This window comes from Salmo salar, chromosome ssa16, assembly GCF_905237065.1.
Source record: "Salmo salar chromosome ssa16, Ssal_v3.1, whole genome shotgun sequence".
NCBI lineage: Eukaryota > Metazoa > Chordata > Actinopteri > Salmoniformes > Salmonidae > Salmo > Salmo salar.
Genome location: NC_059457.1, coordinates 62,375,824 through 62,392,660, shown reverse-complemented (window position 1 = coordinate 62,392,660; position 16,837 = coordinate 62,375,824). Strand labels below are relative to the sequence as shown.

The following is a 16,837-nucleotide window of genomic DNA, read 5'->3' as shown; positions in this document are numbered from 1 at the left end:
AATCAACAACGCAATTTTGAGCAACCGCATTAAGTCGAAGCTTAAATCAACATTTAGACCTGCAATGATTCGATTCTGCAAATGTCAGGTCATAGTTGACTGAAAGTTTGTAAAGTGATACGCATATAATAACTCCCTTCACAGTACATGTAGCAATAAATATACATAAGGCCAATATACAGAGGGACCCTGTCCAGGGTTGAGCGAGGGAAGGATTGGCCTGTCTTGGAGAAAAAGGCAGTAAAAAGAGATAAGGTGGGAATGAAAAGGGAGGAATGGGAGCAAGAGCAGATATTGAACGAGGGAAGACATAGGCCTGCTCATTCTGAAGAAAAAGGCAGTGAAAAAAAAGAAGACTTAAGTAAAAGGAAGGAATGAAAGGAAGAAAGCATGAGAGAGAAGAGACAGGAATATCTCTGGGAGGCGGTGCTCTAATTATAGCAAGGGTGCCAGGCGACCGGGGAGGGCACTGCCGCCACCAAAACACAGGAGAAGGAGGGAGGAGGTGGGCAGCTCAATCATTTCAAAAAGAGACCCAACAACATGGGAGAAGGAGGAATAAATGATGAAGGAAGGAATAGCCCCCTACTCCCTATACACTCCTGTCGATCTGAGAGGATTGGATGGTTAGGTCGGTAGAATCAACATGGCGATATTTACACCCTAGCTAAATGAAGGTAAAAGTAAGCTATTACCAATACCTACCAAATTCTTTCAGAAACAGTCAGATCTACAGGAGTGTCTAGGTGTGTAGCCTGTACACGGTAGGGGCTAGGGGTCGATTTGAAATTCAGAAAATACATGTTTTAGAGTATTTATTTGATTGCTTTGGGAGACATTTGGTCAAGTAGGTCAAATCAATGAAGAATAAAGGAGGCTGAAGAAGAAGTGGCCATTTTGTAGTCAGAGGGACAAGTGCGCAGCATAATTCCTAAGACACATGCTGCTGCGTTTGTGTGATTGTGTATTGGCGTTGTGTAGAGTGAGTGTGCATGTGTGTCTAACTGTCTGCGTGTATGTCAGGAGCATTTTGCCATCGGATGTATTATTAATTAATATATCCACGTACGCTCAATCAACGGGTCACACAGATCACTGTCCCATACATCGATGTACATCATATTGACCTTACTGCCCTCCCTATTTTTTTCTCTCCATCTCGCTGGTACTCTGTGGCTATATGTTAACCTCTATGGGACCGGCGGGACGAATTCGTCCCACCTACGTAACATCCACTGCCAGCCTGTGGCGCGATTTTCAAAATCCTATTACTTCAATTTCTCAAACATATGACTATTTTACAGCCATTTAAAGATAAGACTCTCGTTAATCTAACCACACTGTCCGATTTCAAAAAGGCTTTACAACGAAAGCAAAACATTAGATTATGTCAGCAGAGTACCAAGCCAGAAATAATCAGACACCCATTTTTCAAGCCAGCATATAATGTCACCAAAACCCAGAAGACAGCTAAATGCAGCACTCACCTTTGATGATCTTCATCAGATGACAACCCTAGGACATTATGTTATACAATACATGCATGTTTTGTTCAATCAAGTTCATATTTATATCAAAAACCAGCTTTTTACATTAGCATGTGACGTTCAGAACTAGCATACCCCCCGCAAACTTACGGGGAATTCGCTAACATTTTACTAAATTACTCACGATAAACGTTCACAAAAAGCATAACAATTATTTTAAGAATTATAGATACAGACCTCCTCTATGCACTCGATATGTCCGATTTTAAAATAGCTTTTTGGTGAAAGCACATTTTGCAATATTCTAAGTATATAGCCCAGGCATCACGGGCTCGCTATTTAGACACCCGGCAAGTTTAGCACTCACCATAATCATATTTACTATTATAAAAATGTCATTACCTTTTGTTGTCTTCGTCAGAATGCACACCCAGGACGTCTACTTCAATAACAAATGTTGGTTTGGTCCAAAATAATCCATCGTTATATCCGAATAGCGGCGTTTTGTTCGTATGCGTTCCAGACACTATCCGAAATAGTAAAGAAGTGTCGCGCTTGGCGCAATTCCTGACAATAAAATTCAAAGTATTCAATTGCCGTACGTCGAAGCATGTCAACCGCTGTTTAAAATCAATTTTTACGTCATTTTTCTCGTAGAAAAGCGGTAAAATTCCGACAGGGAATCTCCTTTTCGGCAAACAGAGGAAAAAAATCCCAAAGGCGGGGGCGGTCGGGGTCACGCGCATAAGCTAGTGTCTCTTGATGGGCCACTTGAGAAAGGCGATAATGTGTTTCAGCCTGGGGCTGGAATGACGACATTCTCTTTTTTCCCGGGCTATGAGAGCCTATGGACGATGTGGGAAGTGTCACGTTAGAGCAGAGATCCTTAGTAAATGATAGAGATGGCAAAGAAGTTCCAGAAATGGTCAGACAGGCCACTTCCTGTAAAGGAATCTCTCAGGTTTTGACCTGCCATTTGAGTTCTGTTATACTCACAGACACCATTCAAACAGTTTTAGAAAATTTAGGGTGTTTTCTATCCATATGTAATAAGTATATGCATATTCTAGTTACTGAGTAGGAGTGGTAACCAGATTAAATCGGGTATGTTTTTTATCCAGCCGTGTCAATGCTGCCCCCTAGCCCTAACAGGTTAACGGTGGACTACGTCTACGTCCCAAATGGCACTGTACTCCTCATGTAGTGCGCTACTTTGACCAGAGCCCTATTGGAAAGGCGACATAAGGAATAGGGTGCCATTTGGGAATCATTCAATAAAACTATAAGCCACAGTAAGTCAGCCCCCTAAGAACAGAAATCACCACGAACAACCATCACAGCTTGATTAGTTTCCACCAGGCTCTTTGACTGCGCTTGGTCGCTCAGATTATCAAGTTCCAGGTTTGTATGTGCGGACGTGAAGTTCACACATACACACGACACGCCACTTCAGTCACGCAGCTGCCATGACGGTGACACTGACGGTTAACCTCTATGGGCTACTCAACAGCCAGTGTAATCCCGTGGCGCGTTATTCAAATACCTCAAAAATGCAAAAACTTCAATTTTTCAAACATTACTATTTTACACCATTTTAAAGATAAGACTCTCGTTAATCTAACCACACTGTCCGATTTCAAAAAGGCTTTACAACGAAAGCAAAACATTAGATTATGTCAGCAGAGTACCCAGCCAGAAATAATCAGACACCCATTTTTCAAGCTAGTATATAATGTCACATAAACCCAAACCACAGCTAAATGCAGCACTAACCTTTGATGATCTTCATCAGATGACAACCCTAGGACATCATGTTATACAATACATGCATGTTTTGTTCAATCAAGTTCATATTTATATCAAAAACCAGCTTTTTACATTAGCATGTGACTAGCATGTGACTAGCATTCCCACCGAACACTGCCGGTGAATTTACTAAATTACTCACAATAAACGTTCACAAAAAAGCATAACAATTATTTTAAGAATTATAGATACAGAATTCCTCTATGCACTCGATATGTCCGATTTTAAAATAGCTTTTCGGTGAAAGCACATTTTGCAATATTCTCTGTAGATAAAAGGCTAGCCCTGTGATGCCGGGCTAGCCATTTAGACACCCAGCAAGTTTAGCACTCACCAAAGTCAGATTTACTATAAGAAAAATGTTATTACCTTTGCTGTCTTCATCAGAATGCACTCCCAGGACTTCTACTTCAATAACAAATGTTGATTTGGTCCCAAATAATCCATTGTTATATCCAAATAGCAGCGTTTTGTTCGTGCGTTCAAGACACTATCCGAAAGGGTAAATAAGGGTGACGAGCATGGCGCAATTCGTGACAAAAAAAAATTGTAAATATTCCATTACCGTACTTCGAAGCATGTCAACCGCTGTTTAAAATCCATTTTTATGCCATTTTTCTCATTAAAAAAAGCGATAATATTCCGACCGGGAATCTGCGTTTAGGTAAACAGACGAAAGAAAATAAAGCATGGGGTCGACTCGGGCACGCGCCTAAGCCCATAGTACTCTGATCGGCCACTTGCCAAACGCGATAGTGTGTTTCAGCCAGAGGCTGCCTCGATATCGTTCAGCTTTTTCCCGGGCTCTGAGAGCCTATGGGAGCCGTAGGAAGTGTCACGTTATAGCAAAGATCCTCAGACTTCAATAAAAAGAGCCAAGATAAACAACAACTTGTCAGACAGGCCACTTCCTGCATGGAATCTTCTCAGGTTTTGGCCTGCCATATGAGTTCTGTTATACTCACAGACACCATTCAAATAGTTTTAGAAACTTTAGGGTGTTTTCTATCCAAAGCCAATAATTATATGGATTTTCTAGTTACTGGGCAGGAGTAGTAACCAGATTAAATCGGGTACGTTTTTTATCCGGCCGTGTCAATACTGCCCCCTAGCCCTAACAGGTTAAGACGTGATCCACTGGGGTTGTCATAGCAGCAGGGCTATAGGGTGCGTTCCAGGTCATCATTATTGCAGATGATCAGAACTCACAAAGCCTGGAGAAGCGTTTAACGATTCAGGAGCTACTTTATTATGATGAGGTGTGCAGCGTGACTGCAAAAAGACACCCTGGAACACACCCATTCTCTCCTGGTTGGAGGTGGGGTCCCTGATAACTCATCCAGGTTTCATTGGAATGGAACAGCACCTGCAAAGAACCACCGATCTGTATAGATGAGGGATTGTGAAGAGTGGGCTTGAGTCGCTTCTCAATGGAGCCCATCCTGATGTTGTGAGATCCTCTAAATGTGGTCTGCACCAGAGACTGCTGCACAATTCATATCAGATGATACCATGATATATTTGCTCTGGGAAGCTCCTCAGGGTTGTGTTCATTAGGACACACCGTCGCAAAATGTTTTGCAACGTGAAAACAAACATCTCTTATTGGACAAGTACAGGTAGTCACTCCCTGTTTCACTCCATTTCATGCCAACTGAACACGGCCCAGGGCTAGCAAGAGATAACCAGCCATGTATGCTATGTGAAAGGCCAGGTTACAGCGCACAAAGCCGGCCTTACACCGCCATGCCAGGTGTTTTCACTGTGATCAGCTCCCCTGAAAACCTATGCCATTGAAGGGATAGGTGACATGACCGTTTCAGACAAACACATTACTTAACTTTTGGGATAGGGGGCAGTATTTATGGCCGGATAAAAAACGTACCCGATTTAATCTGGTTACTACTCCTGCCCAGTAACTAGAAAATCCATATAATTATTGGCTTTGGATAGAAAACACCCTAAAGTTTCTAAAACTGTTTGAATGGTGTCTGTGTATAACAGAACTCATATGGCAGGCCAAAACCTGAGAAGATTCCATGCAGGAAGTGCCCTGTCGGACAATTTGGTGTCCTTCTGTTGCATCTCTATCGAAATTACAGCATCTGTGCTGTAACGTGACACTTTCTAAGGCTTCCATTGGCTCTCTAAAGCCGCCAGAAAGTGGAATGGGGTGTCTGCTGTCTCTGGGCAAAGTATAGGAGCAGAGTTTGTAAGTGGTCAGCCTGGGGACAGTGAGACTGGAGATGCGAGGTCACGAGAACTCGCCATGTTTTTCTTTCTCTCTTTGAATGAATACAACGTTGCCCGATTGGAATATTATCGCTATTTTACGAGAAATTGATTTTAAACAGCGTTTGACATGCTTCTAAGTACAGTAATGGAATATTTGGAATTTTTTTGTCACAATGCGCTCGCGTGTTACCCTTCGGATAGTGACCTGAACGCATGAACAAAACGGAGGTATTTGGATATAACTATGGATTATTTGGAACCAAAACAACATTTGTTGTTTAAGTAGAAGTCCTGGGAGTGCATTCTGACAAAGAACAGCAAAGGTAATCCAATTTTTCTAATACTAATTCTGAGTTTAGGTGACCCCGAAGTTGGCGGATGTCAAAATAGCTAGCTGTGATGGCCGAGCTATGTACTCAGAATATTGCAAAATGTGCTTTCCCCCGAAAAGCTATTTTAAAATCGGACATAGCGATTGCATAAAGGAGTTCTGTATCTATAATTCTTAAAATAATTGTTATGTATTTTGTCAACGTTTATCATGAGTAATTTAGTAAATTCACCGGAAGTTTTCGGTGGGTATGCTAGTTCTGAACATCACATGCCAATGTAAAAAGCTGGTTTTTGATATATGAACTTGATTGAACAAAACATGCATGTTTTGTATAACAATGTCCTAGGAGTGTCATCTGATGAAGATCAAAGGTTAGTGCTGCATTTAGCTGTGGTTTGGGTTTATGTGACATATGCTTGCTTGGAAAATGGCTGTGTGATTATTTGTGTCTATGTACTCTCCTAACATAATCTAATGTTTTGCTTTCGCTGTAAAGCCTTTTTGAAATCGGACAATGTGGTTAGATTAACGAGAGTCTCATCTTTAAAATGGTGTAAAATAGTTGATTGTTTGAGAAAATTGAATTTTGGTATTTTAGTTGGTTTTGTATTTCGCGCCGTGCGATGCCATTGGCTAGGGGTTCCGCAGACGGAACGGGGCTCCGCTAGCGGAACATCTGTCCTCAACAGGTTAAAGGTGAGGATGTCCAGTGTGGCAACATGGGAGAGAGAGGGTTCAAAATAAAACAAATCCTGAAAGGGGAGGAACATCCCAACGTGGGGAGAACACAACAGCCCATAACAACACAAACGTAACATGACAACACCATAAAGGGCCAGGAATTTCTGTCTGGCAGGCAGAAAAAGAGGCACCGCCACCAAAACATAAAAAGAGGCTTAAGATGGAGGATGGTTGGCATGGCATGAGAAACATCCCAAAACAGAGACAATGATTGGCACACAACAACTAACCATTACAAGGGTAAGAATTGTAGAGACTGCAACATAGAGCTAATTGTCCCTTTAAAGCGCTATTGGAAACTGGCGCTTTAAATGGATGGTTGGACGAAGCTGCAACATGAGCAGTGGATGCCAAAGGGAGACAATGGTTATAATGTACGTTAATGGGCGTGAGGCTGTGTTGCTTTGGGCTTGAATGACTGCAGTGCATTGACAGACTGCCTGGGTTATATTTTCAATTTTTCAAGGATGGGAAACTGGAATTCAGCTCCCACACCGTACACTCCAGTCTGTATAAAGGCCGGATTAACAAGAGCCCTGTCCTCTGAGTCCTTAGACTGTTCAATGTGTGGCTTATACATGTGTAAACCAAGCAATAAAGCATTATAGCCTAAATCAGCTTTCTTTTCACCCCACAAAAAAATCATGAAATGTCAATTATTGACAACCCACAATATGGGGAAATACCAACTAACTGAACTTCTGTATTGGGAAGTTTGAACATCAACTTCATAGCCCATTTGGCATTTAATTGATTTAAAGTCTCTTAATATGTTGAAATATCACTAACACCCTTTGGCTATACTGAACTAAGATTAAGAACAATTGATACATAGTCAGAAACACTAGGGGTACTACATACAACAACTAGATATGTAAGCTGTCTGGAGGTGAAAAGGCCTAGTAAAACCTGAGTGACATTGACATCTTGAACTTGAGGTGGGTGAAGAGTAATGTTTATTGTGTGGTTAGCCTAGCTAGCCCACAGACCGGCATCGACCTGTTACAAGTATCACCCACATCAAATGTATCCGCTACTGCCTGCAATCATTTGTTAAATTCAAACCGCAGTTCCCACACTCAGACATACCAAATCTAGCAACTCAGCCGCAATTGCAGTGTAACGTTTGTGTAACACTAAGACTGTCGTAAGAGAACAAAATGTGGTCTCTCTCTTTACAAGGCCAAATTCACACCGACATCGCATATCGCCTGAGAGAGAGACGGATGATCGGTGATTATGTGCAAAATCTCTGCCTGTGTTCATGGAATGCTGCAGTGCACCGCCGCCATCTTACTTCTGTCTCACAACATTATCTTTATTCTCTAGCTTACATGAAACAGGTTGACGTAGGGAAAACAGGCGATTTTACCCTTATCCAAGGACGCAATGTGCAGAATTAATGGGCCATAGGTCTACTCTTCGGCTCTTTTTTGTGGAGTAATTTATGTCTTTAGGCTACAGAAAGCTCAATCTAAGGAAAAGAATAACCCAGTATAGATGTTTATTTTCACGCCCACCACCTCAAATATATATTTGAGCCATGAAGAAGAAAAAAAAAACCACTGCACAAGTGGCTACAAAATGGTGATCACATTACCCATAAACTCCGGATACAATAATCAATATTGCCACTACAGAAACCTGTTTGGACTAGGCTGTGTTGAAGCGCAATTATGCACAGAAACAAATCACGTTCGTTTACATAGGCTACACAGGAATCTCAGCCGTAGCCTACAGATTGGAAAGCTTCATCAGGTCTTTGTGTAAAATAAATGTAATGATTTCTCACATTGAATTATTAAAAGTAAAACTTATCCAAAAGCTATAGAACTAGATTTCAATTCAAGCAATGACAGAGCAGTTTATAACAGCACTGAGCAAAAAGAACAAGGGATCTGAACACCGGCTATTCTACTATCATTTCGAGTCAGACTAAATTAGATAAAAAGCTGTCCAGCATGTATTCAGGCGTGGAATATGTTCACAGCCTTGCTGAATAACTGGTTTCATTTTGTTCTATTCATGCGTAATTAGCCCCCATGGTTTGGAATCACCCGGCTGCTCCCTCCATCAATAGCAGCGGAAGAGAAGAAGAATAGGCATGGAGCTCAGCCTTATCCCGTCTTTCTTTCCCCGGTTTCTTACCTCAACTGCTAGCGCCGTGGTCGCAACAACCAGCAGCAACAAAGCCATACGGTCCCACATGGCGAATTATTGTCAGAACGCGTCCTATGTATGGTTTATTCTATGTTCCGTCGGTATGTATTCAGAGCTCTTTTCCGTGGCTGTGCGGCTGACTGTGTTGGTTTAATGGAGAACGATAATGAGGCTGCACAGCTGCTCGAGTGCCAGGTCACCTGACCGGGGGAGGGGGGGGGTGTATGTATGCATGTGCGTGTATGTGCAGGGGCGCCATGCTCCCAAAAATCTGAGGGGCACAAAGTACATGAGGATGGTTTGGGGCTGGTCCCGAGGGGGGCTGTGTCCTGAATTTAGCATTTTTCAAACACCTGAAACAGTTTTTTTCCTGCAATCTGGAGCCATAATGATTATGCTTAATTCTATGTAAAAATAAATAAATAAATTGACTGGTGTGTGTGTGTATATATATACAGTACCAGTCAAAAGTTTGGACACATCTCCTCATTCAAGGGTTTTTCTTTATTTGTACTATTTTCTACATTGTAGAATAATAGTGAAGACATCAAAACTATAAAATAACACATATAGAATCATGTAGTAACCAGTGTTAAACAAATACAAATATATTTTATATTTGAGATTCTTCAAAGTAGCCACCCTTTGCCTTGATGACAGCTTTGCACGCTCTTGGCAATCTCTTAACCAGCTTCACCTGGACTGCTTTTCCAACAGTCTTGAAGGAGTTCCAACATATGCTGAACACTTGTTGGCTGCTTTTCCTTCACTCAGCGGTCCAACTCATCCCAAACCATCTCAATCGAGTTAAGGTCGGCTGATTGTGGAGGCCAGGGCATCTGATGCAGCACTCCATCACTCTCCTTTTTGGTCAAATAGCCCTTACACAGCCTGGAGGTGTGTTGGGTCCTTGTCCTGTTGATAAACAAATGAATGTTCCACTAAGCGCAAACCAGATGGGATGGCGTATCGCTGCAGAAAACTGTGTTAGCAATGCTGGTTAAGTGTGCCTTGAACAATAAATAAATCACTGACAGTGTCACCAGCAAAGCACCCCCACACCATCACACCTCCTCCTTGCTTCACATTGGGGAACCACACATAAGGAGATCATCCGTTCACTTACTCTGCGTCTCACAAAGACACGGCGGTTGGAACCAAAAATGTCAAATTTGGACTCATGAGACCAAAGGACCGATTTCCACCGGTCTAATGTCCATTGCTCGTGTTTCTTGGCCCAAGCAAGTCTCTTCTTCTTACTTCTTCCCCCACATTCTGAAATTGCATTTTTGTCCCCCCCAGTTTTATCATTGGAATGTGATGCGGACGCCTCCGATCGGTAGGGTAGGTTGTTTGGAGTGTTTATCCGACTGGATAAACACTCCACTTCAACTGGATATCCCCCCCCCCCCACACTTCTAAAACCAATGTTACACCCCTGATCATTATATTAATTCACAGTAATCTGTTAAATGCTTTTTCAGTCCTTCCTCTTGCATTAGCAGTGTGGAAAGGTACAGAAAAAAACGTGTGCGGGAGTTTTCTTGTGTGTGGGAGTGGTGTATCCAGGGAGATAACTAATCTTCCAAAATGTCATTCATTGTCTTTATGCTGCCATCTATTGGAATAATTTATTAATTGCAGTAATACAGAATAAGTGTATATACTTACCAATGTCGTAATTACTAAAAATTCCAAAATATAAAATGCTGTAGTTCATTTTATCAGTTAAAAACATTAAATAACAATTTATAGCATAACAATAAACAATGAAACTGACAAACCAAAAACACCATACATTTAGTTAATTATATAAAAAAGACTGCTCTTAGAACTTTCAGACTGCCATTGTTTTGGGGAAATAAGGAAATGCCTGTCTATTTCGCCAAGTATCTCGCAATGTGTATATTTATATTTTTTCAAGTCGGACACCATTTTAATAATGAGAATCTCCTCTTTGTAATGATGTAAGGCTGGGCAGCGTACTCTATTGTCATGAAATGCTAGCCCTAGAACACAGCTCCCCCATTGTTTTCCTATGGAGAGGCATGCTGGTGTAACAGTTTAGCTTCCGTCCCTCTCCTCGCCCCAACCCGGGCTTGAACCAGGGACCCTCTGCACACATCAACAACTGCGTTACCCATCGCGCCACAAAAGCTTTTTTTCTCTACCTCTTTGTTATGCCGACAAAAGCACACTTGGCAACATAAAGGTGCGGATGTTTACTTTCTACACAAGTTGTTATTTTTCAGCTTAATCCTAAAGACAGATTGTAGTTGTAAAATAAAAGGTAGACAATTTTTGGTGCCATTTAGGGAAAATGCAATTCTAAGGATCACTCCAGTCAGTAGAGGCTCAGCGATGGTTCGTATCAATTCATTTGCTATGACCTCGCGCTGGTGTTGCAGCTCAACCAACGTTCTTTGGCCATTTTTAAGCCTTGGGTGAGTTTTGACTCGTTCTATTGTCCAGCCTACTAGGACACAAATAAATATTGGATGCAGCTATCGTGTTAATAGCTAACTCATGTCTGACTACAACACTGTACTAACTGGCAGCAACAAACTGAAACCAACCCAGGGCCATAGCAAAACATGTCACAGTTTGTTGCATAGCGTAACGGTGTCACCGGCCATCTGTAAACCATAGAATTAGCTTCCAAATGAGATTGTTATTTCTCTAGCTAAATGTATAATTGAGGGATGATGACAATCGTTGACCCTGTTTTTCTGTTAGACAAAGTACATAGTTGGGTGCCAGACGTAAAAAAAATAAACAATTTACCTTTATTTAACTAGGCAAATCAGTTAAGAACAAATTCTTATTTACAATGACGGCCTATCCCGGCCAAACCCTAACCCGGATGACGGTGGCAAATTGTCCGCCGCCCTATGGGATTCCCAATCATGGTCAGTTGTGATACAGCCTGGAATCGAACCAGGGTCTGTAGTGATGCCTCTAGCACTGAGATGCAGTGCCTTAGACCGCTGTGCCACTTGAGAGCAAAATTGATTGAGCCGACATATGCACCGTTTATCATAAATGCAGTCTCCGCTAAAGCAGGAACATTGTCTTTAAATTTCAATCACACTTAGCTGAACTTCTGCAATGTGGATTTAATAAAGCCCAAAGCTTCCCCCGGAATCTCACCATACATCTGCCTGTAGAACTCAACATTGCAGGAGATTTGTTTGTTGTGACTGAGTGGGTGGAAAAAGCTGCAGGTAAGGTTCTGACTGATGGGTGTGTCTTGGAGGTGGCAAGGACACACCCAAGAAACACCCACATCAAACCACATCCCCAAGTCAACTCACGTTTGGTTTCTGTCATGGCCGCCAGTATTTCTTGAGGAGCAAGTAAAAAAAAGAGGCCAAATCAGCAGGTGCAGTTCCCCTTTAAGGCTGAAATGTTTGAGAGCACATGGCAAATGGACTTAGCACTTTATGACTACGTTTTTGAGAAAAAATGGCCACCTGCCTTCTGGCTGCTTTGCTTCCTGTGCCCCTTTGTTTCTTTGGTTTAGTTTGTATGTTTTTCTAATGATTTTAAGTAGCATGGTTATTAAGTTAAAAGTAAAGAGGAAATGGTATATGGAAATTAAGCATTCTAACTGAATTGTGAAAATGTTATTAGAATGTTAACTTGATTACTGAAACAGTGACTTGAAAACCAAGCCTTATGAAAATAAATGTTGAAAACTGTCCTGTTAGTTGTTTGCCTCTGCTTCACTCTGCTTGCTCAACCCAGTCCCTATAAAACCTGTCACTTTTCTACCTTGTGAGACTTGGCTTAACAAGTGCAGGGTCTGGGCCATTGAAGGGGCAGTTGTGGAGCAGGGGACAGTTTTGTTTTGCTTTTACTGTCTTGTGTTTCTGTGTCCTCCCAGGTTCTGCAGTCTCTCCCGTGGTGGTCTGGACGCAGCTGGGGCAGAAGAGGAAGCCACCCCTGCTGGTCTATGAGACTTTGTGCGACCTAACTGGCCTGGCGTGTTAAGGTACCCTATAAGTGAAGACTGAGCAGCTCTGTGGACATGGCTGAAGGATGTGTGTGGTCTGATGAAGCTGAGGTGGAAGTTCCAGTTAAGAGGACAGGATAACACTGCCATGGGGGCCCGCAGAGAGCTGGATGGAATGGTCCACTCAAAGTAGGTGAGCGATGGGGCTGAAGCGACCAAGATGGGGCCACCTGATGCCCCAGGTCTACCAGGAGAGAGGAAACAGTGGATGGAGACGATAACAAGAATGGTGCCCTAGGACACCATGTGGGAGAGCTGCTAGCTAGAAGGTATTGGAGACCTTTATGTTCAAGGGGACTTTGTTGTTTGTTTTGAGTAAATATGGGGGGTTTATTTAAAAAAAAGTGCTTTTGCTAATCGGTGTGTCAAACATAATATTGCACGTGTGTCATTTTGCAGTGTTTTCACTCACTCTGCGAGGAAACACTAATTTTAAAGTGGGTGAGAATGCCACAGGAGTCACTACTTTACATGTGCAACAATCAAGCATTCCTATTGAATGGTTAACGTATCAAGTGATTGAATTGTTTATTTAAATCCCCCTTCCCCACAGGAAGGGATGTAGTCCAGAGGCATGGTGGATCCTTGTTGCAACAGAGCTTATGACCTGCCACTGGCATTAAACAAAGCCTGTGTGTACATGCATGCTGATGATTCAACCATATACGTGTCAGCAACCACAGCTAATGAAGTCACTGAAACTCTTAACAAGGAGTTGCAGTCAGTTTTGGAATGGGTGGCCAGTAATAAACTGGTCCTGAACATCCCTAAACTAACAGCATTGTATTTGGTACAAATCATTCCCTAAGTTCTAGACCTCAACTGAATCTGGTAATGAATGGTGTGGCTGTTGAACAAGTTGAGGAGTCTAAATTACTTGGTGTTACCTTAGATTTTAAACTGTCATGGTCAAATCATATAGATTCAATGGTTGTAAAGATGGAGAGAGGTCTGTCCATAATAAAGAGATGCTCTGCTTTTTTGACACCACACTCAAAAAAGCAAGTCCTACAGGCTCTAGTTTTGGCTTATCTTGATTATTGTCCAGTCATGTGGTCAAGTGGTGCAAAGAAAGACCTAGTTGAGCAAGAACATAGTGCCATGTTTTTTTATTTAACTAGGCAAGTCAGTTAAGAACAAATTATTATTTACAATGACAGCCTACACCAGCCAACTGTGCACCACCCTACGGGACTCCCAAACACCACTGGTTGTGTTACAGCCTGGATTTGAACCAGGGTATCTGCAGTGACCCCTCCAGCATTGAGATGTGGTGCCTTAGACCACTGCGTCACTCGGGAGCCCAATATTAGAACAGTTAATTCCCATACCGGGAGTCGAACCTGGGCCGCCTGGGTGAAAACCAGGAATCCTGACCGCTAGACCATATGGGAACCAATCATGTCTTGCTCTTCATTGTAATCAGAGGGCTAATATAAATACTATGCATACCAGTCTCTATTGGCTAAGAGTTGAGGAGAGACTGACTGTGTCACTTCTTTTTATAAGAAACGTGAAAATTGTTTGCATAATCAACTTACACACAGCTCTGACACATACATTTACCCCACCAGACATGCCACCAGGGGTATTTTCAAAGTCCCCAAATCCAGAACAAATTCAAGAAAGCTTACTGTATTATATAAAGCCGTTATTGCATGGAACTCCCTTCCATCTAATATTGCTCAAATGAACAGCAAACCTAGTTTAAAAAAACTGATAAAGCAACTCCTCTCCCCCTTTTGACCTAGAAATTGTGTGTATGTATTGATATATAGGCTATCTGTGCCGTTTTTAAATGTATGTAGTTCTGTCGTTGAGCTGTTTTTGTCAATAAATGTTCTTTATTATGCTATGTTTTGTGTGGACCCCAGGAAGAGTAGCAGCTGCTTTCGCAACAGGTAATGGGGATCCTAATAATATACCAAATTAAGGCTGAAATGTTCGATGAGAGCACATGGCAAATGGACTTTGCGCTGTATCAGGCATGGCTCCACTAGGAGGCTTAGCCCCCTAAGTTGAAACTTGTGTTGTAGTTTTAGTTTTATGTCCCCATATAAAAATAGCAGACATTTTCAAATGATTGAGTGACAGATTGGCGCGAAATCTGAATCAGCGCTGCACTATATCAGCACCATGGACAGGGTGTGCTGCGGAGTGTGTGTGTGTTTTGGGGCGGCAGGTAGCCTAGTTGTTAGAGCATTGGGCCAGTAACCAAAAGGTTGCTGGATCAAATCCCCGAGCTAAAGATCTGTTGTTCTACCCCTGAACAAGGCAGTTAACCCACTGTTCCCTGGTAGGCTGTCATTGTAAATAAGAATTTGTTCTTAACTGACTTGCCTGGTTAAATAACATTAAACAAAATGATGTGTAGGGGAGCTATGGAAAGCCACTGGGCAGTTAGATATGACTCTTTGGGTTTCCATAGAAAGTGTGAAAAAAAACGCTGCTTAGTGAATAATGTGGTATGCTATGAATAACGAGATAAGCCTCAGCCTGTCATATTTGTTTATTTAAAAGGACGGGATCAAGTTTAGAGTTGAAGCAGCTTCAATCAACTCTGCCTCACGCCCCACCACTACAGAGTTTAGTTAGCTTTTTAGTTAGCTGTAAAAGGTGTTTGTGTTATTAGCCTATTTAGCGCTAACCAGCTAATCTGCCACTGCCACGATGGATATCAGAAATCAAACCATCGAGGATGCCGCCAAGCCCAGCAGCAATGATGGTGCTGAGCTCCATATGCTGAGCTCCAGAGCCCCCCCCCATTCACATATGCCACCAGGATAATGGCTCCACAGTCCCCTCCACCCCTGACTGTTCCTGACGATCTTGGAAGAGCCAGCCCAGGTTAGCCTAGAATCCTACCATAACCGCATGTTTTCTGTCCAAAAACATTAATTTAATATCAACTGCTTCATAGGAGGAGAGTGGCTGGAATACTCAGTTACTGCAGATGCTGCATTTTGGTTCCAATGTCGAAAGTTCAGTATTGGGTCCATTGCTAATGCAGACAAGGCCTTCACCCAAAGCGGGTATTCTAACTAGAAGCAAGCTTTTGATGAAACCAAAGGATTCGCTAGGCACGCATCAAGCATGGAGCATTTGAAATGCACTGCACTGTGGAAAGAAAAACTAATTGTATTCGGTTGCATTCATTTAGGCTGTTTATAATAGGTGATTTACCCCATCTATCTTGTAGCCTATATTCATTGCCAAATAGGCCTTGCTTTACTGCGTAAGGCGCTGTCCATTGTGCTGATACAGTGCAGCGGAGATGGGTTTATAGATTTCGCGCCAACCTGTCACTTCAAAAGCACTCAATGGTCTCAGAGTTTTGGCATTTTAACTTTATGTTTATTGTGGTATAGCATGATATAATTAGAATTCAATAGATTTCCAATGCAAGAACCCCCCCCAAAAGTGTGTCCCCCTCACCGATTTCAACTGTCCCCTTAGTCACTTTACCTTGCCGCAGGGTCTGTGCTGTATGACTGGGAGAATCTCAATGCCCTTTTCTGAAATAGATTCGGTCAACTCCTGCATCCGCTCTCCCCTGTCCTCTCTAACCTCCTTTTGAAAAAGGTCAAAGCTAATTGAAGAGATGCTGCTAGGAGAGGGATAGTGAACGAAGATGAGGTTGTATGAAATCAGACTCTCTTTTTCCAATCGTGTGTCATAAATGTATAAAGTGATAGAAAACTAATTTAGATAGTTGTACAATACATTTTATAGATAAAAGGATCATTAGCATATTGTTTTTTTAAATGGTTGCATGCTTTTCTACTTCGAGTAAACAATAGCTGATTTCAAAGGGTGTAAAATATTTTCCAAACTCTTCCGCGAAGGACTCAGGTTGTGCTTCCTCACCAAAAGCAGGCAATTGAGGAAGGGACCGTCTTCCGTTTTTCCACTAATGAACTGAAACATTCCTTGACCACTTTTCAGTTTCCGGCTCACTGAGGAGGACAGAGTTTGCCCAAAGGAGAACTCCAATTGCATACTCCCCATGTCCTCTCTCCTCACCTCCTTCTCAAAGAGAAAAATGGTATACAGAAATGA

General features: G+C 42.2%; 1 protein-coding gene and 1 non-coding gene across 4 annotated transcripts in view; both read right to left on the bottom strand.

Moving 5' to 3' along the window:
- LOC106574335 (amyloid-beta A4 protein) overlaps positions 1-8,981 on the bottom strand; it is a 46,495-nt gene extending 37,514 nt beyond the window's left edge. For all 3 annotated transcript variants that reach the window (XM_014150193.2, XM_045697544.1, XM_045697546.1), the window contains exon 1: positions 8,752-8,981. In XM_014150193.2, coding sequence (XP_014005668.1) covers positions 8,752-8,811 — 60 coding nt within the window. In that variant the 5' untranslated portion in view covers positions 8,812-8,981. The remainder of the gene's footprint in view (positions 1-8,751) is intronic.
- Positions 8,982-14,100: 5,119 nt separating this feature from the next.
- trnae-uuc (transfer RNA glutamic acid (anticodon UUC)) lies at positions 14,101-14,172 on the bottom strand. The gene has a single exon. It is a non-coding gene; the product is annotated as a tRNA-Glu (tRNA).
- Between the last annotated feature and the right edge of the window lie 2,665 nt (positions 14,173-16,837).